This window comes from Chlorocebus sabaeus, chromosome 17 (assembly GCF_047675955.1).
Source record: "Chlorocebus sabaeus isolate Y175 chromosome 17, mChlSab1.0.hap1, whole genome shotgun sequence".
Classification (NCBI taxonomy): Eukaryota; Metazoa; Chordata; class Mammalia; order Primates; family Cercopithecidae; genus Chlorocebus; species Chlorocebus sabaeus.
This window is the reverse complement of record NC_132920.1, coordinates 36,326,123-36,353,556: the sequence shown is the minus strand read 5'-3', so window position 1 is coordinate 36,353,556 and position 27,434 is coordinate 36,326,123. Positions and strand designations below refer to the sequence as shown.

The following is a 27,434-nucleotide window of genomic DNA, read 5'->3' as shown; positions in this document are numbered from 1 at the left end:
GGAAATATTGCTGGCTAGGGCAAGGAGCAGACACTGCAATTTCCTTCCCATCCTTCTGCTTTTACTTTAAGGAAACCATAGCACACAGCTCACTCAGCTACTGTCATTTGGCTACACAGGGAGATACTAAGACTTCTCCCACCCTGGCTTGCTCACAAGTCCCTGGATTTGCTTCTAATTTCAAATCTCAATTATCAGGTAATCTCTGCCTTTTTCAGGAGCCCACCCACCTTGCCTCTTCAGATAAACACTCACATAACCTATGCATCACATAGCTGGCAATAGCTAGTTTGATTCTTTGGGGGTGATGTCAAGAGAGACTAGAGAAGGATAAGGGCCCTTTATCAACCATACCCTGAGATACCTCGCAGGGCTAATCCAAATTGAGGATTGGGGGTACTCTTCAGCAGAACTAAAGCAGCCCAGAATTTCCTGGGAGGGAGAGTCAGAACCTGGGATTCTAGGCTGGGCTCTGAAACACAGATTCCTTTTCTCTTTCTTTGAGGTCTCTTGACCTCTCCTTTTGTGAAGTGAAGATAATACCTTACTTACTTACTATTCAGTATGTATGAGAGAAGGTCTGTTTACAGTGGGGAGTCCTTCAGAGCCGAATGAAGGCTGTTTGGTCATCCCAGGTATGTGACCTTGAAGTGAAGGCTTCTACTCTCCTATCTATCCACATTTATTTTTCTATTTTTTTGAGATAGGGTCTCGCTGTTGCCCAGGCTGGAGTGCAGTGGTGTAAACAAGGCTCACTGGGGCCTCAATAGCCTGGGTTCCAGTGATCCCCTGCCTCAACCTCCTCAGTAGCTGTGACCACAGGCATGCACCCTATGCGCAGCTAACTTTTTAACTTTGTAGAAACCGGGTCTTGCCATATTGCTCAGGCTGGTCTCGAGCTCCTGGGCTCAAGTAATCCTTCTGCCTCAGCCTCCCAAAGTGCTGGGATTACAGGCATGAGCCACTGTGCCTGGCCTTTATCTAATTGCCAACCACACTAAAAGTTCTATAATTCTAACAGCTGAGCCAAGAGGTGTGCAGAGATGGACCAGACACCTGATTCGAAAGCTGTAAATTACAGACACCTTAACTAGAAAACTGTGAGGCAAGTCCCTTCTATAAGAACAGGTGTCTGAGCCACAATGTCTATCCCGTGACCTGGTTCTGCCTCTAACATTATTACCACAATTTAAATCACTGAAGCCATCTGTGTCTTGGGTGCCTCACTTACAAAGGATCAACACCTCTTTTTGTGAGATTCAACTAAGATTGTATAGAAGTATTCCTGAGTGCCAGGCAATTGGGATGGTGAGAGAGAGACAGGATTCTAGCAGTATCTCCAAGCAACAGGCCCCCTCAGGTTGGATGGGCCTCATGTACAGTTACTTCCCAATAGCAGGATCTCTCATTCTTTTAATGCAGTGTTCTCAGCACTGTATGGCTAAGCCTGATTCAGCTGAGAGAGGATGACAGTAACTGCTACCATCTACTGCTATATGCCAAGTGCTTTATAAAGGGTATTTCTAGTTCTTAGAACCCTGCAAAGGTACGTATCAGAAACCCCCTATTAGGAATAAGGAAACAGGCTCAGAGAAGTTAACTAATTTTCCTGTGGTTACGCAGCCAGTAAGAAATTGGGGATTTGAGCACAGGTATGCCTAACTTCAGGCCTTAGGCTCTTGCCTCTATATACCAACTTACTCCTCTGACACAGAAAAGTTTCGGCCAGATGAGATGGGAAGGTATTGTTGAAAACAAAATGTCAGGCAAGAAGACAGAAAAGCAAGTGCTGGCCACACAGTCCAAAGTCACCACATAAAAGTACATGAGGCACACAAAGAGCAAAAGCCAAGAGCAGCCCTCCCTGCCAAGAAAGTGGGTCTTCCCTAACCCACCAAGACCTAAGTACTCTGCCCGGCTTCAAAGTCCTTCACATTCAGTCCCATCTTACCCATCCAGTCTTGGCTCCTGATGCTCTGGGAAGCCCCTCTCTAAGCTGTCCCTCACAGAGATTCTGTCCTCCTCCTTGTTCCCACAGACCCAGGCCTGAGGCCTTCATAACCCTTCCTTGCCAGTCTGCCCTCATCCCACAGGGCCAGCTCAGGCCAACTCCTACAGCTCAAATTCCCTGAACACCTCTAGCAATGCTACCTCTCACCTGACAAATAACAACATACTGTTCACCACTGTGATTTCTCTACATTTTGAGAGACTCATTTGCCCAATGGCCTGTGAACCTTCCAGAGCTGGAATTAAGTCTGACTTATTTTATTACTTCCCCACACCTACTCATGACTAGCTCTTGCTCTTGCTGGATGTATATTAAGAACACTTTAGGCAGGGCGCGGTGGCTCACGCCTGTAATCCCATCACTTTGGGAGGCTGAGGCGGGTAAATCACTTGGGGTAAGGTGACCAGCCTGGCCAACAGGTGAAACCCTATCTCCACTTAAAAAAAAAAAAAAAAAAAAAAAGAATTCTCTTTAGTGATGGAACCTCCATTATCTACCTCTATCACCACCTCACCCCACTCCAACCCCTCTGCTGCAGCCAAACTGGTTCCCTCACTGTTCCTCAGACATGCAGGCATGTTCCCACCTCCAGAGCCTGTGTACTTTCTAGTCTATCTTTTTGGAATGTTCTTCCCCTAGACATACAAATAGCTCATGCCTTCAATTCCTTCAGATCTTTACTCAAACGTTACCTCTTTAGAAGACCTGGCCACCATCTCTAAGACCACCCTAGAATTCCTTCCCTGCTAGATCTTTCTCCAAAGCTTCTAATACAAGATACAGTTTATTCATTTGCTTTTAATGTATTCCCCCATAAGAGAGGAGATTTTTGTCTGTTTTGTTCATTGATTTTTTCCCCCAATGCCTAGAATGGTGCCTGACACAAATATTTGATGAATTAACTGAAATGAAGGTAGGAATCATTTTACTTTATACAACACTGCTTTACCCTCAGGGCCAATGAGAGTCCCAGACACAATCTGGCTCTCTGGAAAATACCTGCTCAAAGCCTATTTCCCCTGGCTGCTACTCACATGCCAGGCCCAACTGTGAGCTATGGTGCCCTCAATGCTACTATTGCTGTCCAATGGGGCCATTAGAGAGATGGCCAATTGGGGAAGGTGCTGATTGGCAAGGCAAAGCAGAAAAGCAGATGCGAAGTAGCAAGAGAAGTCACAGGCAGGGTCACCTGTCTCTTCCTCCTGCTGGGGGGACCTCTCCCCTTCGCTCTCACTACAGCTCCCGCTCCTTGGCCGCTTCCGGGAGTGGCGCTCATCCTCGATGCTGGCTGGAGAGGCAGGAGAGCCTGCCACACCATGGTCCTCGCCATTCTCCAGGGCCCTGTCTGGGCTTCTCTGTAGCTTAACCCCATTCTTGGCCTTCTTGAAGAGGACTGATGTGCGGCGACCCACACCACTAAGTGGGGTACCGCCCGGGGTGTCAGGGGCCATGAGGGATAGTCTGTTGATGCCATTGTCACTGAGCAAACGTTGCAAAGGCTCACTCCCTAGCTGCAGCGGTGATTTTTCCAAGAGCTCATCTTCTTCCACCTTTCTGGGCTTTAGGAACCGGCTTGGAGGTTTGCTATCATTGATGGGTTTCAGAGTTGGGGGCTCCGGCGGGGATTCTTGCTCAGACAAGGAAGGTGCAGGCCCAGTGGGCTCCAGGGTTGGTGGAGGAGGCAGTTTGGAGTCATCTATTAGAAAAAAAGAGAACCTGCTTGAACATTTTAGAAAGAGTCTGCTCCTACAGGCTAGATACTGACACTGATAACCAAGGACCAAAAGCATGGGCTGTTATAAGGCTTGAGATGCATTCAAGGTCTTAGATCTGAAGCAAAGAGAAAGGAGGATTAGGTTTGTTTTTTTTCAGAGACAGGATCTTGCCCTGTTGAGCAGGCTGGAGTGCAGTGGTCTGATCACAGAGCACTGCAACTGCAAACTCCTGGGCTCAAGTGATGATCCTGCCTCAGCCTCCAAAGTAGCTAGATCTACAAGTACACACCACCACGCCTGGCTAATTTTTTAAAAAAAGTTTTGTAGAAACAGAGTCTTAGTATGTTACCCAGGCTGGTCTCAAACTCCTGGCCTCAAACAATCCCCCTGCCTCTGCCTCCCAAAGTGCTGGGATCACAGCGATGAGCCACTATACCCATCCCCAGAAGAAGTAAGTTTTATCTACACTAGTAGTTCTCAACCCTGGCTATGTACAAGAATCACATAGGAAGTTTCTTAAAAATTTCAGTGCCTAGGCTCCATCCCATACCAACTGAAACCAAATTTGTAAAGATAGGCTATTTGTTTTTTAAAGCTTACCAGGTGAGTCTAATGAAGTGAGGATTGCAAACCATTGCTCTACACCCAAGAAAGTCACATGCTTAATCAATAAATAGGTAAGTCTCAGCTTGACAGATTAGGTATCTACAATTCTCACTGGACTCAAGAGTTTTCTCATCTGTCCATCGATTTCATTTCACATCACCCAAGTGACAGCAAGTACAGCATGCAGAAAAAGTTCAAAAATGTGAAAAACAGAGACCAAGTAAGTTAAATCAGTGGTTGCCAAACATGTCTGCTCACCTACCACCTTGAAACTTTTAAAAATGGAGACTTCCAAGCCAAAGCCCAGACATCCCTAACTGAATCTATGGGACGTGAGGCTACGACTGTTTTTTTTTTTTTTTTTAATTTTCTAGGCGATGCTGTTGGCCTACTGGGCACAACTCTGCACTGCCACAGCCCCAGAAGTAGGGATACAAGTGGCATGCTGACTGTCACATGGTGAGTCCAGAGGAATCACAACGGACACAAAGCCCTCTGATGTCAAATGTGATCTCTCAACCACGTCCCCATTCTCTGCCAACCTGAAATAAAATGGGCCGTTACCTACAATCTGGGCCCCTATCCATTGGAAGTAACTTCCAACCTTTTGAACTGTGTGTGACAGGCTCTCCCAACCTGTAGGCTCAGATCCAAAGGCAGGTATGAGGGAGACAATTCCATCCCCAATGAAGGGGAAGAATGAGAAGCAGCTTAGCTTATAACGTTCCTGGGTTTCTGAGAATCACTTCCCCAGCTGTCTTTTCTTCTTTTTTGTCTTTTCTCAAGATTAAGAAAATCTGTGGAAACCAACTATCTTTTATAGTCTGGCCTCTCTACTTGAGATGGGCCTATAGATTCAGCCAAATGGGGTAAAAACCATGAGGTGGCTCAAAAGCCCGGGGTCTTTCCTTCTCTGCTATCCCCTCACATCCCAACCTAACCTGCTCTAAGAGTCTCTCCACATGACCATACAAGGTAGGCTGATATTTAACTGGTATGTACAATACGGCTGTATCAGGTGCAAAATACTGACATACTTAATTGGCTAATAAACAGCTGCTGGGCTGCAGCACCTGAAACTCCCCACAATCCAGCAACTAAATATCCACATCAGAGGCCTTTGGGAGCCCACTCCAATACAACAGCCAACATTTACTGAGATGGTTAAATTTTGGTCTCTATTGATTGTTAAATATTTTGAACATCATCCGTGCGTATACATGGAAATGTGACCCTTCCAAGGGCTTTTGCTTGCCCATAAGTGTCAGATCTAAACTCAGAAAGGATACCCCATTATTAGATTTCAGCTTAGCCTTTATCCCTCTTTACCCTCCAACCCCCTGCCTGCCTGTGACTATCTCTCACCTCTGTCCCCATCGTCTTCTGGCTCCTCCTGCAAGGCCTGCTCCAGCACAGCTGCATCCCCCTGGGGCCCTGCTGGCAGCTCCCCATTGGATACTGTCTTGTTCAGTGATGGTGGCTGTGGTGGTGGTGGCTGTGCCAGCTTCTGCCGAAGGGCATTGATCTCCCGGCGTAGCAGGCGGACACGGCGGGTGCGGGCCCCACTGGACCGCATGGCGCTCACCAGGTCCAGTTTCTCCAGCAGCTCCTTCAGCTGCACCTCTGGGGACAAATGGGCCCGGTTCTCTGGGATGAGGATGTTGTCCACTGCCAGGGAGAAGGGAGGACAGAAGGGGCTGAAGGACCTGCCCAGCACAGGGCAAGAGAAAGGGGCCGAATCCTTCGGATGCAAAACTCTCTCTTGGAATGCCTGGGCCAGCAGCTTCCAGCAGCGTCACTGTGGGCCTTGGCCCTGCAACACCACTGCCCAGAAGGCAGCCACAGGGACAAGGTCAGAATCTGGGAAACGTCTGCAGGAAGCAGTTCACAGTCACGATTATGGGCTCCATGGAGCAGGCATGAGGCAGCTTGGCAATACCCTGGCCTGAGTGACTGGCTGCTGCCATCGAGAAGCAGAGAGCAGAGACAGGCAGCGTGTGGGGCTCAGAGGCAATTCCATTTTTCTGGTCCTCCACCTGCAATCTTCTGAATGAGCCAGACACACACCAGCAATGCACTCTCCCTGTCCCATGCTCCAATGCCATACAGAGGAGATCCAAGAAAGGAAGACCTCTGATGAGGCTTTAAGCTTTTCAAACAGACCACTAGTACCTGATTCCCCTTTTCTACCACTTAAGAAGTGCTGAGTGCGTTAGTTAAACTTTAACCCTTAGAACTATTCTAGCCACAAAGGTATACCTCAGTCTGTGCTCACCCTCAGCTTTGCTCCTGGAGTCTACCTATAGCCCCAAAGACCACCCTGATCCCTCACTCTGTAGACTCTGTTACTATGCCTCCTCCTGGCCCCTCTCCTCCCCACCCATCCAGGCCTCTCACCGTCTTCCCAGGAGAAGCGGTAAAAGTCTTCCAGTTTGGGTGACTCGGGCAGGTGAGTGCCCCTCTCGGGGTCATAGCCGATGTTCTCTGCCTGCCGCCGGGCATGCCGTAGGATGGCCCCTCCCAGGTCCCGCAGGCGGACAGCTGCTCGGTGGAAAATTGTGTCTTTAGCATTATACTTCATGCAGTTGGTAACTATAAGGTTAAAGTCCTCCTCAAACTCCTCCAAGGTGCGGTACAGGTGGGACTCCAGCTTCCGCCTCATAGTAGAAAAATCCATTGGCTTGGATATGAATTCCAGGTAATCTGGAACCTAAACATATAAAACCTGTACAATTACAACAACCATTTACTAGCCAAACAGGCACACCCTTCACCAATACTCTTGGCCTCCTCGGTTTCTGATTTGGCCAAGCCAGGCTAACTCAAGAGTCCTATGGTCCTGGCCCACCCTGGCCTGCTGAACCCTCATCAAGGGCAAATCTACTAGCTTTGCCAGACCCACCCTCCTACCCCTGGTTTTGTACACCCTGTGGCCCAACTCCTTCCTACCCTACTCAGACCGTGTTCCAGTTCAGGAAGAATTTACTACTTGGAAAGTGGGGGGAACTTGCCTCACTCAAGTTGACTGGTTCTGCGAAGATGTGTGCAGGATCCTTCTCCTGCAGCAGGTCCAGTGTTGTTCTCAACAGAACATTGAATGGCATCAACTCCAGCTCCATGGCAGCCTGCTGGACTTTGACCTGTGGGGAAGGTGGGGTGAGATCAGATCAGGGCATCCCCTGCAAAACTGTGCTGAAACTTTTTCGTGATAGCTTGACTTTTACCAACCATGTACAACAAATTTTCATAGAATATTAAGCTGACCAGTATGAGGAGCTATCACCCAACCTTCAGCCTAGGAATAATGATACCAACAGCTACTATTTTATGATTGTTTCCTATGTACCAGACACCATACTAAAATTTACAGTAACAATAATAATTATCATTACAATTACAATAATTAACACTTCTATAGCCCTTACTAAATGCCAGGTAATGTTCTAAGCATTTTATGTAAAATAAATGAGTATATGAGGTAGGAACAGATGAGGAATTTTACAAAGAGGAAACTAAGGCACAGAACGACTAAGTAACTGGCCTAAAGTCATAGCTAATAAGGAACGGAGTTGGAATTCAGTACCAGACAGTGGTTCCACAGTGAGTGCTCTTGACCATTATGCCACACTAACTCTGTACTTGTATAACCTCTATTAATCATCACGATAACCCTGAAACAGAAATTATTATCCCCATTTTACAAATATAGATCAGAACAAGGATCACCAAGGACTAAAAGAAAAAAAATACAAATTAAAAAAATATATATACGGAATCTGAGGATTAGAGAGAGCATGATGCAAGAGTTATTACTCTAAGGTTATCTGGCTAGAAAAGAATAGAGATAGGATTTGAACCCAAGTCTGACTAGTCCAAGGGACATAATGATGATATAAAATGTGCTTGAACCAGAATTTCCCATTCAGTGTGCTGAGGTACTGATTCCATCAGCCCTTGGAGCATCTGGGTCAGCATGGGGTCACCAGGGCCTCCAAGCTTGCCCCCGCAAGTGGCAAGTAGCTTCATATATTTACAATACTATGCTGTACAAATGCTATTTTCTACATATGCTCTAATGTGAAAAGTTGGGAAGCCACAAATTAAGACTACAGAAAATTCCCACCTTTTGGCTATATCAAAACAGGCCTGCCTACTTCCCCAGGACCAGGGCCTTTTTCTCTCTCTCATTTCTCTAAACCAGAGATGAGATAAAAAGTTCAGCTGTGGGATCATGCCTGGGATAGCACAGACATTTTGAACCCTTGAAGAAGGTCCTGAGATGTCCTCCATGGCCATTCATGGTAAATATGGCATGAGCTGCCCAGGCTATGAGGAGGAAACTCAGGCTACTGGCCTGCTAGAAAAGGGGTTGTGCTAAGGCTGAACAAAGAATTAGAATTTGGAGAAAGAAAAAGAAACATCTTTTTTCTCCCCCCCCCTTTTTATGGAGAACAGGTCTTGCTTTGTTGGCCAGGTTCGTCTCAAACTCCTGGACTCAACCTATCCTCCTGCTTCTGCTTCCCTAAGTGCTGGGATTACAGGCATGAGCCACTGTGCCCGGCAAGAAAGGAACATCTTTAACCCGGGCCTCTGAAGCACGTAAGCGACAGCTGCTATTCCTAGCCCAGAGAGAACAGTTTTGGCTTTTCATCTACTCAATTAATAGTATTTGCTCTCTGCCATGTGCAGTAGACACTGCAGGGAAGCAAAAAATTGATAATAATAATAATGACAGCAGCTGACACTTCTCTGTCACTATGTGCCAGGCACTGTTCTAAACTCTTTACATAGACAAAGTCTTCTAATCCTCAAAACAACCTTATGCTGTAGGCTCTATAATTACCCCCATATTCCAGGTGAGAAAACCGATGTATTAAGCAATTAAAGAACTTGCTTAATGTCACACAGGTAGTAAGTAGAAGAGGCAGGATTTAAACCCAGGAAGTCTGGTGCCATAGCTCGTGTTCCTAAACCACTATGTTACACTACCTACCTCAACATTTCCTATGCTCAGGGGCTTAAAATCTCCTAGAACGGAGGATAAATAGAAAATTTATATGATTCAAGATCATAAGTGTTTAAGAGTCAAGTGGGAACCCTCAGAAGTTCCCAGGCCAGAGGCTTTCAACTGATGATGCCCATTAGAATGGCCTAAGAAGCTTTCCAAAATCCTCAAGGCCTGGCTCCCTCTGAGACTTCCCGAATCAGAAATTCCAGGGACGGGCCCAGGCATATATACGATATTAAGCTTATGCTTGAGGCCACCAGGAGCTGAAACCCAAAATATAGAAACCATCAGTAGCACCACAGCTAATACAAAGTAGGCAGCTCTTGGAGCCTACAATCCTGGGTAGGGAGGGGAGAAAGAAAGCTAGCATAAGGCAGGGGCTCCAAGATTTCCCAATACTAGACTAATAGTGGGAGAAAGTGACCTTGAACTAGGGCTCTAGGGCTGGGGGCTCCTCCTTACCTGCTCCCGTTTGAGCTTCTCTCTCTTCCGAATCAGCTCAATCAGCAGCCGTGCCCGCTCCAAGTCATGCCGGAGCTTCTGCCAATACTTCAGCTCTTCCTTCACTGCACTTGTCTTCTCATCTTGCTCTCGCTGCAGGAAGGAAGAGAAGAGGGACTAGGAATCTCCTTCTTGCAAAAGTCCTCTCCCTGTTCACACCCCCTGGGGCTGCAGCAGGTAAAAGTCTTGTCCCCTTCCTTGACCCACAGTTCCAAGAGCCCTTCCACCCTTCTCTACCCCATGCCTTCCTCCTGAGTTGCCCCAGTATTATAGCACTGTTTCTTCATTATAAAGCAATAACCTTTGCTGGAGTAGGATCTGGGACTGCTTCCCCCTACCCCCACGTATACCAGAGAGCAGCTATGGCCCTTTGGGTCAGAAAGAATTTCATAAGAAAACTGACCTCAGGGGTGAAAAGAATTTCACCCTAGAGCTTTCACTTGGCTAGAAAACAAAGTGAGGTTCTTACCATAAGCTTGAACATACTTTGGTAAAACAACAACAAACAAATTATGATTCCTGCCCTAGAAAAGATTACAGTTGGAGTCAGGGGAAGGGAAGAGACCTAGAGCATGAAGCACAAGGGCATATTAGCATAAAGATAATAAAAACTAATAATATAAATGCTAAGAGGATACAAAATAGAAGATCTGAGTAGGTGGAGGTTAGATCAGAGAAGCTTCCTGGTAAAGAATCTAACTAGAGTTTTACATATAGGTAGGGGACAGACATGGATGGACAAAGTAGTAAGGAAGGTCTCTCCTGGAACCAAAGGGATGAAAGGGGTAGAAATGTAGAGGCACAATTAGTGATTCTTTGCTTAGTAAGCAAAACAGGCTGGCCAGAACAGAGATGCTGGAGAACTACAAAAGTCAAGGAGAATCCAGGATACAGCTAATAAGAAGCTTCAAATGTAAGGCAAAAGAGCCTTAACTTCGCCTGCCTAGAAAGAGGAGTATACTCTGGAAGAGGAAGTAAGAGAATGGAAGAGCAGGACATTGCTCACCTAGGCCTTGCTCCTCTCCATAGTCAGACATTCCTGCCCCAAAGCCAAGCTTATAAAATCAAGAACTAGGCCTTTCCCCAAAGGACAGATCCCCACCAATGTACCTGCCAAGCACACCTGCCCAGATGTAGGCAGCACCCTCCGTCTACAACCTCTTGGCCATGGAGGATCCCAACAGCATGTGAATAAGAAACTACCAGTTGTAGAGCAAAGAAAGAATTAGAGGCTAGAGATCACCTAGAAAGCTATTGCTGAGATTAAGACGGCATGGATGAGCAGGAGAGCTGCAGAATGAAGACAAAAAACCATGTTGAGAAAGCCCCCAAAGCAGCTTAAGGGATGATTAACAGTGGCCCATTAGGGAGTAAAGAGTCAAAAGTAACTCCAAGGTGGGGAACCCTTGATATGAGTCAGGAGGGAGAGGAGAGCCATAATGATGGGGAAATAAGTTTATTGAGAGGAAAAAAGATAATTAATGTCCAATATTTGAGTTACAAGTTAACCACATCCACATGGAAACGTCCCTGAGGGACTGATGGCAGAAAAAAGGGATGAGGACGAGACAAAAAGTCTGGAGCTGCTATTATACAGTTATTGTCAATGATGAGAGTGGACATGTTCTCTAAGCAAACAAGCAGATAACAGAGCCACTGGGAATGTTACCATTAAAGAGCAAGAAGTGGGATCAGCATAGGGTACGGTCAGAGAGGTAGAAGCCACAGGAAATGGTATCACAGAGAAGCTCTTAGACAAAGTGATTTGCGGTGTCAAATGCAGCCCAATGATTAATCAGGTGAGAATATAAGGAAAGACTTCCTGGGACAAGGTAGCTGATGTTTTAGGGGAGGCTTCAGTGAAGCAGGTGGACCAAAAGGTTCAAGGGGGCCAGACACAGGCTTATACTTCAGGAGTTTAGTTACAAAAGGCAAAAGTGAGATCAGACAGAATGCAGAAGGCACCAGACTCACATAAAGCTTTGCTTCATCTCTGGAGCAGCAGTGTGGGAACACTTAAAGGCAGAAGGAATAGAACAGGTAAAGGGGGGAGAAAGAACTAAATAGTTCAAATAAGGGAAATTAGGAGCAGAAAACATTAAAACATGCAGCAACTCCAGTTGCTGATGGCTAACAGCCACTACAATTGGACAGGCTGTGTGCTACAACTTAGAGCATAAATTTGTGTATTTACTATGAAACATTTTTTGGCAGATGGCAGTATAATGTCTTGAGGAAAGGGTGCCTTTTCCTAATTAACACAATGTGGCCACCCTGGCTCTCATTCAGCCTACTTCTCGTTTTCTGCCACATCTAGAGGATTTTCCCCACATATATGGAAAGCTGGGCGGGCTCTCCACTCTCCCCTAGAATTCTCTACAAAGTCAAGCCTCATCCATTCAGAAGGAGCTGCTTGACGATCTGTGTAGTGCTGGGGGTTGTTCCTGGGATGGGCCACCCAGACAGGTAGGCAAAGGCTCCATGGAGGGATCAAGGAGGGATGCCAGCCCCACCCCAACCACCATTCCTTTTCCTTCACTCTCCAACTCCCTCTACCAGTCTCAAATCACCACTGCACCTACCTGCTCAGCATTTCTTTGGGACTGCAGATGGGAGTGCAGGCGCCGGATAAGAGGGACACCATTCCGTGCCTGCCGCTTCAACAGCCAATAGTTGTGAAGCCGCTGCATAAACTGGTTTTTCCTCTGAAAGGAGAGACCACTACAGATCTTGTTCAACCTTAAGTAGAGGCACATGGAAGTGAAAGACAGGGTCAGTAGGCAGCCCAGATTATAGCCCATGCATCCTATCCAGACCCTGGTTCATTTCTGAACCTTATACAGGAAGACAGAATAAAATGGCCAAATACCTCACCTCAGAGAAAAGCTTGAAAAGGACAGTAAAGTTAAGCAGCTCAGATTCAGCATGAGGTATTTCATTTGCTTTTCCACCTCTTGCCTTGCAGTCCTAATCCTCCAAAAGAACCCTCTCCCAGAACCCCGTTTCCTATGGTCCTAGACTTCTTCGTTCCAGGTATGGACTGAGAAACAAGCCTATGCCTCAATACCCCTACCCTCCTCTTATAAAAGCAGTGAAAGGGAACAGGAACTGGGGTTAATGTGGCCACTATTTCCTGCCTTCTGCGGCTGAGAGTCCCATCAAACCAGGGAGTAGCCCACAACCAGGTTGAGCCCAATGCAACCCCTTAGAGTTGTTTGACCTCTGGTTTTTCATGGTATAAACCTCAGCAGCCTAAAAATGTTGTTTAATTTTGAACCAAATGAAAAAAAAAATTGGATCTAAAGATGTAAGAGGATGGGAAATGTGAAAATGCAGCTGGCTAAACTACTCAAAAGTCTTAAGGTCAGGGTTTAAGCCAGTAACTCCTTGGGGGAGGAAAAGGGGTACGAGAGGAACTAATGCAAGCCTATAATATCTGTCTTTAATATCCATATTGCAAGGTGGGTATCATTATTCCCATGTCACAAAAGATGGAAAGGCAGCATAGGAACAGAAGCTGAATAAACTGTCAAAATAACTAATGCAGCTAATAAGATGGTGGATCTGCGTTGGACCTGAATCCACGATCTCTCTGCTATACCATGGTATATCCCCAGACTGGTTATCCACAGGGTAAGCAAGGCCTCAGTGCTCCTGTGATGTTTCCTCTCCTTTTTTCTCTTCATGCCACTCCATTGAAACAAAGATAAGCACAGCTAAACAAGTTGAAACCTTAGAAGGATGGGCATGTTGGGCACGACATTGCTCACCTAGGCCTTGCTCCTCTCCACAGTTAGACATTCCTGCCCCAAAGCCAAGCTTATAAAATCAAGAACTAGGCCTTTCCCCAAAGGAGAGATCCCGACCAATGTCCATGCCAAGCACACCTGCCCAGATGTAGGCAGCACCCTCCGTCTACAACCTCTTGGCCATGGAGGATCCCAACAGCATTTGTGCAGGTAGGGAAAAGAATAGTAATGATAAAATAGCAGCAGCAGCAGCAGCCACCATTTATTGAGCACTTACTATTTGCCAGACACTGTGCTAAGTGCTTTACTTATATTATCTCATTTATTTCTCACAACAGCTCTATGTGGTGGGTTCATTTACAAATAAACTAAGGCTTAGCACAGTTAAACAACTTGCCAAAGGTCACACAGGAACTAAGTGATAGAAATGGGTTTCAAATGTCAGTTTGTCTGGTTCTTAGTCAGCAAGCTCTGCTGGCCCCAGCAAGAGGCGTCTAGAACAACCTACATGTCAACCAAATATTCTAGCCTCAGGGTAAAACCTCCCTACAGATGGGAACTAAGCATCCACCCACTTACCTCAGGAAAAAGAATAACCTAGAACAGCTCTGTGACTAGAAAACACATTCAGAGTTACTGAAATTCTAACTTGGGTAATAGCTGGCACTAAGAGCCTCCCCCTTCCGATCTTGCACTTATGTCTTCTTCCCAGCCTGGCAAGTCTGGTTGCCTATTCATAGCTCTCATACAACTCTTTCCCCAGCACTCCTTTCTCTCTACGCTTCTCATCAAGAGAGATGGACTACAGGAATGCAACCTAGAGGCATCATGAGACCCAGCTCTTGTGGTATAGGGTCTGTTACTTTCCACCTGGTTCCATCCCTTAGAACAGGACATGGCATGTATTAAGTGCTCAATAAATAAATCATTGAATGAATAAATGAGTGAACAACTTTACCTCCCGTGTTCGCAGTTTCTTCATCTGGGGGTGTGGGAGAAGGTGCAAGGACTACATCAGATGAACAATCTCCAAGACTCTTTCCTGCTCTAACAGTGTATACTGTTTAATGAACACCACCCAAGATAAGCCTCTGCTAGGAAATCTTCCCTATTCTCTTGCTTCTCTGCTAAGCTCCCATCACTCCAATGGCTCCAGATACCTCTCTGATATTTTAAAACAGGCACCATGGGCTCTCTACAGACTCAATGGGGGTCCACAGAGCTTAGCTACACAGCTGAACTGAATGATCCTCTTATCCCTAAATCTAAAGCTTCAAGAGGAGGAATACCATGTTCTCTCCACACCACCACCCCCTCATACCCAGGACAGAACTTGCTGGACAGCAGATGGCCATGCCAATCCTCTGAAACAGTGGTTCTTCACTGGGTAATTAGTTCTACCCTCCCCAAGCGTTTTTGAAAACACGCGTGAAGAGTGTTTGAGGTTGTCACAAAGACCAGGCAATGGGTGAGAGGATGCAACTGGCATTTACAAAGACCAGGGATACTAAACATCTAGAAATATACAGGACAGTTCTAATAATGAAGAATTATCCTGTCCAAAATGTCACTTAGTGCCCCTATTGAAAAATACTGTCTAAGATATCCTATTACCTGAGTTTCTAAGTAACTTAAGTGTTTTACTTCACTTTGAAATAAAGGAAATACATTACTCTGAGGGCACAATCAAAACCACAAACCAGGCCAGGTGAGCCTGGGTCAAAAAAAAAAGTTTAAATTTGGGGAAGAGAATAGTGTCCAACTGTGTTTAGGGAAGGCCTAGCACAGGGCCAACACCAACCCAAGCAAGAAACCATGAGTCCCTAAGGAGCCCTTCTGGGCATGCTTACCTGTAAGAGGGTATCTGTGGCACAGTGACCAGGGGGAAAGTGGAGGGTGTGTCTTGGCCTGCTTCCTCTGGCTCCTTCTTGATCTTCTGCTTCAAACTCATCTTGTTCTTCTTGGGCACTCCCTTGAGGGGGCCACTCACCCCGCCTTGGCCTTCCTGCTCCTCTTCCTCCACTTCTTCCTCTTCTTCCTCCTCTCCATCACCCACCTTTAGCCCTTCCTCATCGCCAGTCTCACTGAGGCTTCTAGGGGAGTCGCCCTTCCTACGAGCAGTGGCAGTACTTGGTGGCGAGTGGGCCTCACAGTAGGCAGTCTTGCGCACTGTAAAGATGGTGCCATTGAGGCTGGTTTCGCGCATGGGCTCAATCTTCATGAAGAGCCCAGCCCGCTGTGCACATGTCACGTGGAATGCTGTGTAGCAGTTCACTTTATGGCACTGGATGGCTGCACCTAGCCCTTTCTGCTTGCAGATATAGCAGGTTAGTTTCCAGCGGGCAGGCGGGATATTGTCAATGCCCTCAATAGGTTCCAAGAACACGGTGTTAGCAAAGCAGACTTCAGGGATCCAGATGGCACACACCACATGGGCCCAGTGCCCATCACTGGTCTGTTTGAAGGCGCCACCCTTATTGGGGCAAAGGACGCAATCCACAGGCCGGGAGGGAGACTGCAGGCAGCAGCGGCATAGCCACTGACCCTCAGGGATGTAGGGGACGCCATAGCACTCCTGGTGTACTGCCAGGTTGCAGATGTCACAGAAGAGAATAACGTTGCTATTGTGACATTCATCATCCAGGCACACACAGCAGAAAGCGTCTTCATCGATGAGTGACTGTTGGGCCCCACTGCTGCGACTCTCCAAGTATGACTCTTTCTCAAGCCGGTCTACCAGCAGCTCAAAGGTGTCTGCAGACACCAAACTGTGCCCATCTACTCGCCGCTTTTCATTCACCATGTCCAGCCAGGCAAGGTCCTCCTCATCCATGTCATACTCTACCTCTGCATCCAGGTCTTCAGGTGGCTTCTCAATGTAGCGATAGTAGGCAGCAGGCAGCGGGGGTGCTTCTGGCTGGATGCCTGAGTCCACCATCCGGAAGCTGGGCTGTGGGAGGTGGAAGGAAGTACCAGATGCATGCTTGGAGCAGGATTCCTTCTTTTTGCCCTTGGATGAAGGTTTCTTGGACTTGCCAGGGAACTGAGGCTGTTCACTGTTTTCCTTGTTACTATTGCATTCTGTGATATCCTGGGCAGTTAGCTCATCCTCAGTGATGATTTTGAGTGGGTCATAGATGCTGATACGATGCAGGCGTCCATCAATGTCTACCTCGACAATCCGCTGGGCCTGGGCATATGTTAGGGTCTCCCGGGTGGGTGAGCACTTCAGACTGTAGGGGGACGGGGAACGCCGGCCCTCGGCATTCTGCCGGGACTTCCGACGAGGCTTCCTCATGGCACCTGGGGACTGAGAGGACAGGCCTAAGGAGAGAAGGCCAGGAGACTATGATTTGGATGCCCTTATGCACCCATTCATCCTCCTATATGATCAAGCATCCACCAAGAGGACTGGCTTTTCCCTCTGTCTGAACAACCTGCCCCTCAGGCATCCACATGGCTTGCTCCTTCATCTCCTTTGAGTCACTTCTTCAAGTGAACAACACTACTCAGTGAGACCTTCTCTGACCACTTTATCTAAAATTGCAAATCCTTTTCCTCCACCAGCAATCTACCTTTCATTCTGCTTTATTTTTCCCTTTAATACTCATCATCTTATACCATGCTACATAATTTAACCTACTACTATGTTTATTGTTTCCTTCCTTCCACTAGAATGCAAGCCCCATGAGGGGAAGAATTTTTGTTTGTCTTGTTCACTGCTGTATCCCCAGTTCCTGGAGCAGTGCTTAGCTCCTAAGTAAACACTCAATAAGTATTAGTTGAATGAAAGGAGAAATCAAACACACACGATCCCTGCCCTCAAGGAGCCCTGTCTAACTGAAAAGACAGAAAAGTAAACAGATTATTACAGTGTAACATGGGGAAAGATCTAAATGTTCTAATCATGTACATAAAGCTGTGCAACAGCTAACTACGGAAAAGCCATGAGTAAGTAGTTAAGGATTTAGAAAAGAAAACAAGAACAGCATCCACTGTTAAGCTCTGTACTGAACAATGGGCCCCGTCAGAGGATCAAAAGTCACAGGTCTAGAGTCTTCTCCCAATACATCTTACCACGATCAGAAACCCTACTCCTTGACCCTGCCTAGAGGTGAAGGGGTGAAGGCGTCTGAAATGCCTATAACACATGGTCTAAGGGCTTCAAACTACAGTATGCAGGGTATTCCCTACAAAAGGCAGCATCCAGGACAGCAGTCCCCAACCTTTTTGGCACTAGGGACTGGTTTCATGGAAGACAATTTTTCCACAGATGAGGGTGGGTGGTGAACACTGTTCCACCTCAGATCATCAGGCATTAGTCAGATTCTCATAAGGAGCATGCAACCTAGATCCCTCACATGCGCAGTTCACAGTAGGGTTCCTGCTCCTATGAGAATCAATGCAGCCGCTGATCTGACAGGAGGCAGAGCCCAGGTGGTAATGCTTGCTTGCCCGCCACTCACCTCTTGCTGTACCACTTGGTTCTCAACAGGCCACAGTCTGCGGCCTGGGGGTTGGGGACCCCTGATCCAGGATACACCAACTAGTACATTTTAAGGCAGAAACAAACCCTAGAAGCTCTGAGAGTGGCTCCAAGAGATCTCTGAAGTTGTAGTGGCCTGTCTAGGACCTTCATTCACCTAAGGCCAAGATGATCTGGGCAGTAACTGAGGTAAACTCTCAATGCATTCTGCTACCTCAAAAGTCTCTCCTAGAACACTTATATCTAGTCTATCCTTGTACAGCCAAGAGAAAGTCCTAGTTTCCCACATCATTCTCTGGATGACAAGCTCATAAGGAGCTGTGGTAGGCAATTACCAAGGCTGTCACCACCAGGAGAGACCTTTGGGGATACAGGGCCCCATGGTGTGGGCAGACTTGGAAGGATATGAACAGGGAGAAGATTTCAAAGAGAAAAACAATTCATCACCTTGGTTGCAGGGTCTACCATCTATATAAAGTAGGGACGGTGATGATAAAAGCACTTTTTCCAAACTACAAAGTCCTCTTAATATTTCTCACAACTACTTTAGAAGATGGTGTACCTACTATGATCTACACAGAAGCTCAGAAAGATGTCACTCAACCTAAAGTGAGTAAGTGATAAAGCTACAATTTGAACCCAGATCTTCCAATGCTCAATTCCTCTCAGTGGGAATTAAGAACACAGAGGTGCTATGGTCTGGTACAAAAAGAGGCTCTGGGGCAATCTAGGTTCTAATCTTGGCCCTCTGTGACCTGGAGAAAGTCCCTTAAGCTCTCTATGCCTCCATACTCCATCAGTAAAATGAGGGTAATACAATCTAGCTCTCAAGGTGCTACTTGTTAATAAGGTATTATTAACATCCGTATTTGAAAGGCCTTCCAATCCCAAAGTGTGACTGAAACAAACAAAAAACCAATTTGGCTGAGGGGCAGTGCCAGGCGGGCTGGCACACCCCATTTGGAGCCAAAGGAAACAGAATCATCGCAGCAATTCTGTCCAGGTTCCAGAGGCCCTTGGCTACTGGATTCCTTAGAAATGCCAAGTCCCTGGGGGCAGACAGGGCCAACAGACCTGCTTCGTCACCCACTCCTCCAAAGGCACCGAGGCCCTAGGAAAGGTGAGAACATCTGCCTCCACACCGAACCCAAACGGCGCAGACAGGCGATGCGGCGCCCCCTTTCATGAAAGCCGCTCCATCTTCTCCCTCCCCACCTGCCACCTCCTCGGCTGCTCAAGCATCTCTCGACCACGCAAGACTCTACATAGACGTGTTTTGTCCCACCCACGCCTCCAGACACCGGGGAGGAACTCTAGAGGGGGAAAGGCTGCTGCTGAGGGAAAAGAAATGAGTTTCGCCCACAAGGAGCTTACAGTCTAGACGAGTTTTTTGGCGGGAGTTTATCAACCTACACAGCCCTTCCCACATACACACCTCCAACACATCTCCAACATCCCCTGTCCCCCAGATTTCCTCTCGGCACCCCCTGACCCTCCGCTCGCCCACCCCACCCAGGTCCCCGAAGAATGAGGATCTTCTGCAATCAAACTGTATCTCCTGCACCCCACACAAGCTACTCAGGAGACAAGGAGGACCCTAGCCAAGGCTCCTGCTCCTTTAAGGGGGCACCTCTTCCAGAAGAATCTTGACCCCTCGGAGAAGAAAGGAGGGAAATAACATCTCCTCAGAGGGGAGGGGGCGAGCGCACCAGAGACAGCCTGACGTGGAGTCCGACCCTCAGACAGAGAAAGCGAGCGCCAGCGAATGAGCGGGGCAGAGAGGCGAGAGCCCATTGGTCGCCTCACCTGCCCGTCAGAGGGACCCAGGGGACCAAGGGACGCTCAAGGGGCGGAACTCTCGTCGGGCCAGGCCAATTGGAAGGCGTGGTGGGGGCGGGGCTTGGCGGCTCGGAATCCAAGGCTTGGGGGGAGACAAGATGGCGGCTGCGGGAGGGGGTCCTCGCTTCTCAGCTCCCCCGCTCACCCGCCTTCTCCTTCCCTCCCGCCGCCCTCGCTCCAGGAGAGAGCTTTCGCACCGCCCCCGCCCTGCTCGGAAAGCCCCCCGCTTCTCCAGTTTCCCCCCGTGCAGTCCCCGGTCCCCGTAGGCCCCGCTGCCCCCGCCCCCGCTCTGTCCGGCCCCGCTGCCACCCCCATTACCTCAGCCGCCTGCCCGGCCCCACCGTTCGGGGCCCCTGGGCGCGGGCGGGCCGGCCGCTGAGCAGGTCGGCGCGGCCCGGGAAGCGGAGCGCGGTCTCCTCCCGCGCCTGCCTCCGTGGCCTCCGCCGTGCCCCCTCCCGGCCCGCGCTGGGGCCCCAGCCCGGCCGCCGCCGCCGCTCCCGGGGGAGGAGGGGGAATGGAGCCGCCGCTGCTGCCGCTGCCGCCACGGAGCCCGGCCGAGGGGAGGGAGGGATCAGCCCCCAGGCAGGATCCGCCCCTCCGGCCTCCCCCCGCCACCTCCACCCCTTCCCTCGCTCCCTCCCTGACTCTGCGGGCTCTCCCGCTGAACAGGAGCGAGAGCGCGAAAGAGGGGGAAACGGGAAAAAAAATCCCCCCGCCCGTGCCCGGCGCGGCGGCGGTCGGGGCGGTGCGGAGAGGAGCGCGGAGGCGCCGCCGCCGCCGCCACGGGGCACCGTCCCCGGCTCGGCCTCACGGTGGCGGTGCGGGCGCGGCAGGGACACCAAGCAGAGACCGGGTCTGCACCCGCAGCGATCCCTGCGCACGACGGCCCTGCCCGCCACGGGGCGAGCCCGACAAGAGGGCTGTGGACGTTCGGGTCTAGTTGCGAGAGACAGGGGTCCCTGACTCTTGAGCGGTCAGTCATTTCCTCCCCAGTCCTTATGGGTGATGTGGCTACGGTCTGGAGCTGCAAGCCCCCTCCCCGAACTAAAGGGCCTCTCCAAAGGTTAAGCCAGGGCAGTCATTGAGGTCAAAACCAGTCTGTAGTTTCTTGGGTGCAGGTGCCTACACGTCTCCCAGAAAGTCGTGTCTCCCCCAATCCCCATGCCCAGGACCTGAGGACAAAGGTCTAGCGATTGTCCGTCCCCTCCCCCAGTGAGGACAGCCGAGAAAGACCTGCCTTTGTTGTGTACAGGTGAGCGTCTTGTTCCGCACCAGACATTCGTTTTTTTTTTAAAAAAAAAAAAAAAAAAAAAAAAAAAAAGATCTGACTTTCCGTTTAAAAAGAGTAAACATAAAAGTTTGACAGTCTACTTAAGTATGCCTGATAGCTGGTCTGTCACTGTGGGCATGGGAAACACTTTAAACCTGACTTGGTTAATTCAGTGCACTAGGCGGCTTTCTAAAAGATGCTTGACAAATGGCAGCATCAGACCAAACTGGCTTTTGTTTTGATCTTAAAGAGAGAGAGAGAGAGGGAGAGAAGGCCTCCATTGCCACCTCCTTTTGCCTATAAACTGGAAAGCTTACCTCCTATGACTGAAGTCTTAAGCACCAAAAATAATGTTGTTTATAAAGGACGTATGGATAAGCTACCTATAAATGTGGAGATCAATGACAGTTTGAAAGTGTTTCCTCTGCCGGCACTTGTGGTGTAGCTGGTGAGACTCAATTTCTTGCTTGGTTCTGATGATCAAGGACATGTATTCTAGAGTCAGGAGGATGAAGGATAAAGTCTTAGGATCCAAGTTTTCTGAATGTTTGAAGTGAACATACTGCTACTTTTGAAGTATAGATGTTTGTTATACTAAGGAATTTAAATATAGAGAGTTCCAAAAGTTTGATTAAGGCAGCTAATTTGTTTCCAAGTAAATAGCATCTTCTGGCAAAGAGATAGTACAAAAATGCTTCTGTTAACCAATTTTTTAAATGCAAGGGGGGTGGCTTGTGGAGCTAAGCACGGGCAGGGCAATGTTTTGAAAGCTGTGAAGATGAAATAGTATGAATTAATGTCAAGTGTTCTGAAGCTTGGGGGAATAATCATTTGGAGGGAAGGTGTGGAAGAAAAAGATGATTAATTGTGGAAGGGAAAGCCCCAGAGGCAATTACAGTACTTTTAGTTAAGGAAAAAAAAGTCTGAAAACTAACAGAAACAATATCGAATTTCTTGTTCTTTTAAAACATGAAATGTAATAATCATTTACACATATGACTAGTAACTTTTATTTCTTGATGGTTGTTCTCAAAATTGATTTAGCACAATTCCCATTCGTGTGATCAGGAGCTATCTTTTTCCACTAAAATGAATGGATAAATACTTTGAGAAAATGCATTGGTTTCCATTTGTAAGTCAAATGATTTAAATGCTGTTGAAAAGACATTAAGTCAGCCTAATGCGTGTTATTTTTTTCAGATTTTTCTGTTTAAAGCTTTATTTAAAGTTTAATAAGGTCTGTTAAGACCTTATTCAACCTAAGTGTTTCTCTTCCATTTTCAACATTTTCAACTTCTACTTTTTTAATGATAGCATTACAGTTGCCCTCACTTTAGTTTTTGACATTTGGAATTGGTTTCTATGAGCATAACTGCACAGGTAACCGGTTCCCTGTTATGGAATATTAAATGTAACATGGAACAATTATATTATTAAAAACAAATTTGGAACATATATCAGAAATCCCAGAGGCACTACATTTAATTCACTTTAATCTTTTGCTATTTTAAACGGTTTAAATTCACTAGTCCCTGACCTTTTCAATAAACCATACAGCAGTTAAATTCAACAAACAGGGGCGCGGGCCTTTAATTCCAAATAGTTGTTTTTAAAAATCATCCAGCTGTAAGTAGAAATCAACTTATTTGGGATAGGAGAAGGTTTTACCATTTAAAACTAAAAGAAACATGAATACAAAAAAAGATCACCTTTTCCCCACTTCTTTCTTTCACACTTCCCCCTCACACTTTTTTTCAGCGTCTCAGGATATCTTTGTTAATGCTTCACTATTGTCATTAGTTTATCAGGCCAAGAAACCTCTCAAGGGTCAGACACAATACCCACTGGATTAATAACATGTGGATGATGAGAAAAAAAATAGGCCTTGACTGATAGTTAAATTATTTTTAATAGAATATTCCTTCCTTAGAAACTTGACTAAAAGGATTCTGAAACCACAGTTGGAAGGAATATTTGAGGTTGGAATCATTGTGATATTTTTACACTAATTAAAATGGTTTAAGAATGTAAAGTTTGCTTAGAAAATGGGAAAAGTTTAGCTAGGTTAACAACAGGTCTTAAATAGAATAACATACCACACCCTGTAGATTTAATTCCATTTATGTATTTCTAAAACATATTCATTGACCACTTAGAGTGTGTTTAATACTGCACAAGTTTCTTAGGAAAATAATGACAAAATCTCAATCTAGAAAGGGACTAATGATCACAAGTATAGATAGAATATATTTTTTCTTGCCTTGAGTAGTGTGCGATCCAGAACAGTAGAAATAAGTGGAAAACACATACAAGAAAAAATAGATAAAGCAGTGAAGAGTATGGAGCCACCATTATTCAAAGAAGGCTTCTTGGAGAATGGGAGATTTCTTTAAGCCAAGTTCTAAATCATGATGGATGTGAATTGGTGAAAAGAGTGTAAAATGTCCTGTCGGACAGTCCAGGCAAAGGGAAAATGTGCAGGGAATAATAAGGAAATTATCCTAGCTGGTATGTATGGGCAGATGATAAGAAAAAGGTTGAATTTGGTAGGAGGTATGGCAAGGGGACAGGGATGATAAAAATAATACCTAACACTTATGTACAAGGTACTGTGCTTAGTGCTTTACATACTTCATTTATTAAAGATCTTTGTTGCACTTAGCAGAAAACCAACTTAAGTGAGTTTAATAAAGAAAATCAACTCTCATAACCAGAAAGCCCAGGGGTGCATCTAGCTATAGACAAGATCAAGTCAAGGGACTCAAATTATGTCATCAGCATAGTGTATCTTGCAATTTCTCAGCCATCCTGAGCCAATAACTGTGGCCAGAGGGACATGCTGCTTGTCATGTATCAACTCCTGAAACCAGAGGGCATGAGCAGGAGAAGATTCTACAAAGAGATAGTAGGTACATGTACAAACTAGGTCCAATATGCACACCATATCTTATTTATCAACTTACTAACTCTATAAAATGTTGTTGTTATCCTCTTTATGTATTGGAGAAAGTAAAACAGGAGATCCAGTAAACCTGGAAGAATTTACTATAGATAATTAGGCATTATGAAAATAAAAAGGCATTAAGCAGAATGATGGAAAATGTGGTAGAGAAAGAGGAAAAGGAAGGGTCAAATCAGATATCAGATGACAAAGCAACTGTTTTGTCTGATTGGACATAAGAATAAAGGAGAAGATTGAAGAAGAATCTAAGTTCAAACTTGGAAGGTTTTCACAGTTTGGTACAATCGTTGCAAATTAAGAGGTGGCAAAGGGTCACTCGGGAGCTCCTATTGGAGGTGGGAACCTGAGGATTGAAGAAATGATGGAATCAGCTCAAGTTCTCTGGAACCTCTTTTGGTCACACTGAAATACCTATTTATTCAATTATTATTTGTGAGCTGCTGGTAAGGTTCTATTTTATGCCTGTAAAGGCCACAAAGGTGAAAAGAGTATGCTTTCAGACTTGAAGGCACTTACATTCTAATCACAGTATAAAGCAAGGGTATTTATAACTGGAACATGCCGCAATATAAGCACTTCAAGAGAGATGCCAACAAAGTGGCAAAGTTTGGAGAAGGGAGTAAGCGCGTCTGTTTGGGTGAAGAGGGAAGGCTCTGTGAAGAAAGTGCTATCTGAGCTCCACCTGGAAGCTCTCCGGTAGGTGTCAGCTAGAAACATGGTGGAGGGAGTGTGGTCCAGGCTGAGCCACCAGCATGAGCAAAAAGAAAGAATGCATCAAAGAATAAAATTTCAACAGATGAGTCTCAAAGATCCAATTGGCTTTTATTAGCTGTTTATGAACTGAGCAACATCCAGTCTACAAAATAGAAAGGAGCTCCTATGAGCTAAACAAGTAGGTGAGTTTTATAGGCAGGAAAAAGTGAAATGAATCAGGAACAATGAGCAAATAGCAGATTGGTCAAGACTATTTTTCTTTATAGGAATATAAATGAAATCTTGTTGGTTTAATGGGATTTGACTGTCATCTCTCTCCTGATTTCTTGAAGGGTCAGATCTTACAGTAAAATACAGGTTTTGGTTTGGTGTCATGGAACCCCTCAGCATGAATGACTCCATTTGGGGTCTGCTGTCTTGTCTTTAACACATGGAATGCCATAAGATTGATTCAGGAAACAGTTACCCATTGACCCAAAAATGAGGGATATGAGAGAGAAGGCTGGTAAGGTAAAGTCAGAGCATGAAGACTGTTGGGTAGGGAGCTAGACATGAAGGGGCAGGAGACCCTGATAATTTTTAGAACTGGGAAATGACTTCAATTTCCCTGCTTTAAGTTCTAGTCAGGCTTGAGTGTGATACAGTGTGGTTTAAATTAGCTATCCAGTATGGCTTGCATTATCCTCTTTGAACTTGAATTCTAGCTAGAACATTTTACCATATACTCAGTGGAATGCTAAACCAAGCAAGCATGAAAGCAAGTAGTATGTGGCAAGTATAAATTGTTCAACTTGATCTAATGTCTTATTTCAACCTTTAGTTAGGATTTCTATTAAATCTTAAACTCTTAACTGTGAGTGAAGCCGGGACACCATAAAATATAATTCCATATTTTAGCAGAAGTACCAACCCTGAAAGTAGCCATCTTCTTGGCATAATTTTACTAAAGGGAGAGAAAATACACAAAAATAATAGCACATAGTAAAGTAGAACCTACATTTTGGCAGGATTTCTGTAAGTGATTTATATGCATATTAAAGTTGAGAAGCAGTGAATTAGAGGATTTTAGAGAATTCCAGGATTAAAATACTCTCTGAGAAAAAGGTAAAGTTAAAGGATTAATATTAGCTTTTGATTACTCAAGAATACCTGTAGTAATAAAATATATGTTTCCATTTATATGAAATTCCGGAAAATGCAGACTGCTCTATGATAGCAGATTGGTGGTTTCCTGGATGTGGAGGGGAGGAGGGACTATAAAGGGCATGAGGAAACTTTTTGGAGTGATAGAAACATTCTGTAAGTTGATTGCAGTGGTGGGGAAACAGGTATATTCCTTTGCCAAAACTTAAACTGTATAGAGTAGCTGTCTTTTATTTTACATAAATTTTACCACAATTAAGTTGATAAAGCATACCTGTTGCAATTTTTAGACGAATCATTAACATTAAAAGAATGAAAAAATGAGGATGCAACTCACAAACTAGTACAGAGGAAAAAAAGAATAAAAAATTCGACCAACCTAAAAGAAGTCAAGGAAAGAAAAGGAAATATAGTAAAGGTGAAACAAATAGAAAACAATGAAATGATGGCAAATTTAAATTCAATTTATAATTTACATTGTACACTGTAGAAAGAGTAGTCCACAATGAGTGGGACATTTCTAGAAAAGTTTAATGATTGGATGGTTAAAATGTCTGGCTTGACTACATGCATTTGTCCCCACTCCCTCCCCTAACTTCAACAATGTTAGTAAAGAATAAAAGAAATCCACAAGACAATGAAATCCACAAGAACAAAGAGAATGAGGGAAAAGAACAGCAGATGAGATTTACTATCTCAAGAAATTGAACTAAAGAAGTACTAGACGTGGGGCCACCAGGAACCAATGAAGACAGGGATGAAGTGTCACACTGAAAACGGAAATTAAAGGGAAACTCTACATACTAAATAATAAGATGCTCCCCCCAGCCCCAATCATCACCATCACATGTCCTTGCCTAGACTGATGAGGAAGGGGAAATCTGGTACAAATTACTGGAATCTGGTGGTCTAGAAGGGGGCTAAGGGGAAATTCCATGAAAACATTTCTAGTCAGTCCATCCTTTTAGTTGAAATAAATGTTTCATAGATCAAAATTCTTAGGGGTCCTGCCTCGTCCCCCAGTCACATTGCAAAACACTGGAAGCCAGGTTTATTTTAGAACTTTGCTGCTGTTTTTGTTTTTTGAGATGGGGTCTGGCTGTGTTGCACAGGGTGGAATGCAGTGGTGTGATCACAGCTCACTGCAGCCTCAACCTCCCAAGCTCAAGCGATCCTCCCACCTCAGCCTCCTGAGTAGCTGGGACTTCAGGGACACAGCATCATGCCTCAATAATTTTTTTTTTTTTAAGAGACAAGGTCTCACTTTGTTGCCTAGGCCGGTCTTGAACTCCTGTGCTCAAGCAGTGCTCCCAACTTGGCCTTCTAACATGCTGGGATTATAGACGTGAGCCCATCCACAGCCAGAACCTTGCTACTTAGATTATTGTCCAAGAACCAATAGTATTGACATCTCCTGGGAGTTGGTTAAA

General features: G+C 45.9%; 1 protein-coding gene across 4 annotated transcripts in view; it reads right to left on the bottom strand.

The window, feature by feature from the left end:
* BRPF3 (bromodomain and PHD finger containing 3) overlaps positions 1-20,474 on the bottom strand; it is a 35,537-nt gene extending 15,063 nt beyond the window's left edge. Inside the window, exons 1-8 of one of the 4 annotated variants that reach the window (XR_012089144.1) lie at positions 19,786-19,871; positions 15,441-16,914; positions 12,424-12,580; positions 9,803-9,934; positions 7,344-7,472; positions 6,730-7,042; positions 5,698-6,000; positions 3,201-3,707 (exon numbers count right to left, since the gene is read on the bottom strand). Coding sequence is in view for 3 of the 4 variants with exons in the window: in XM_007972802.3 (XP_007970993.2) it covers positions 3,201-3,707; positions 5,698-6,000; positions 6,730-7,042; positions 7,344-7,472; positions 9,803-9,934; positions 12,424-12,580; positions 15,441-16,888 (2,989 nt within the window). In the remaining variant the exon portion in view is untranslated. Of the gene's footprint in view, positions 1-3,200; positions 3,708-5,697; positions 6,001-6,729; positions 7,043-7,343; positions 7,473-9,802; positions 9,935-12,423; positions 12,581-15,440; positions 16,915-19,785; positions 19,872-20,233 lie in introns of those variants that run through there. The other 3 variants (XM_007972802.3, XM_007972804.3, XM_007972801.3) reach the window with 3 other exon arrangements.
* Between the last annotated feature and the right edge of the window lie 6,960 nt (positions 20,475-27,434).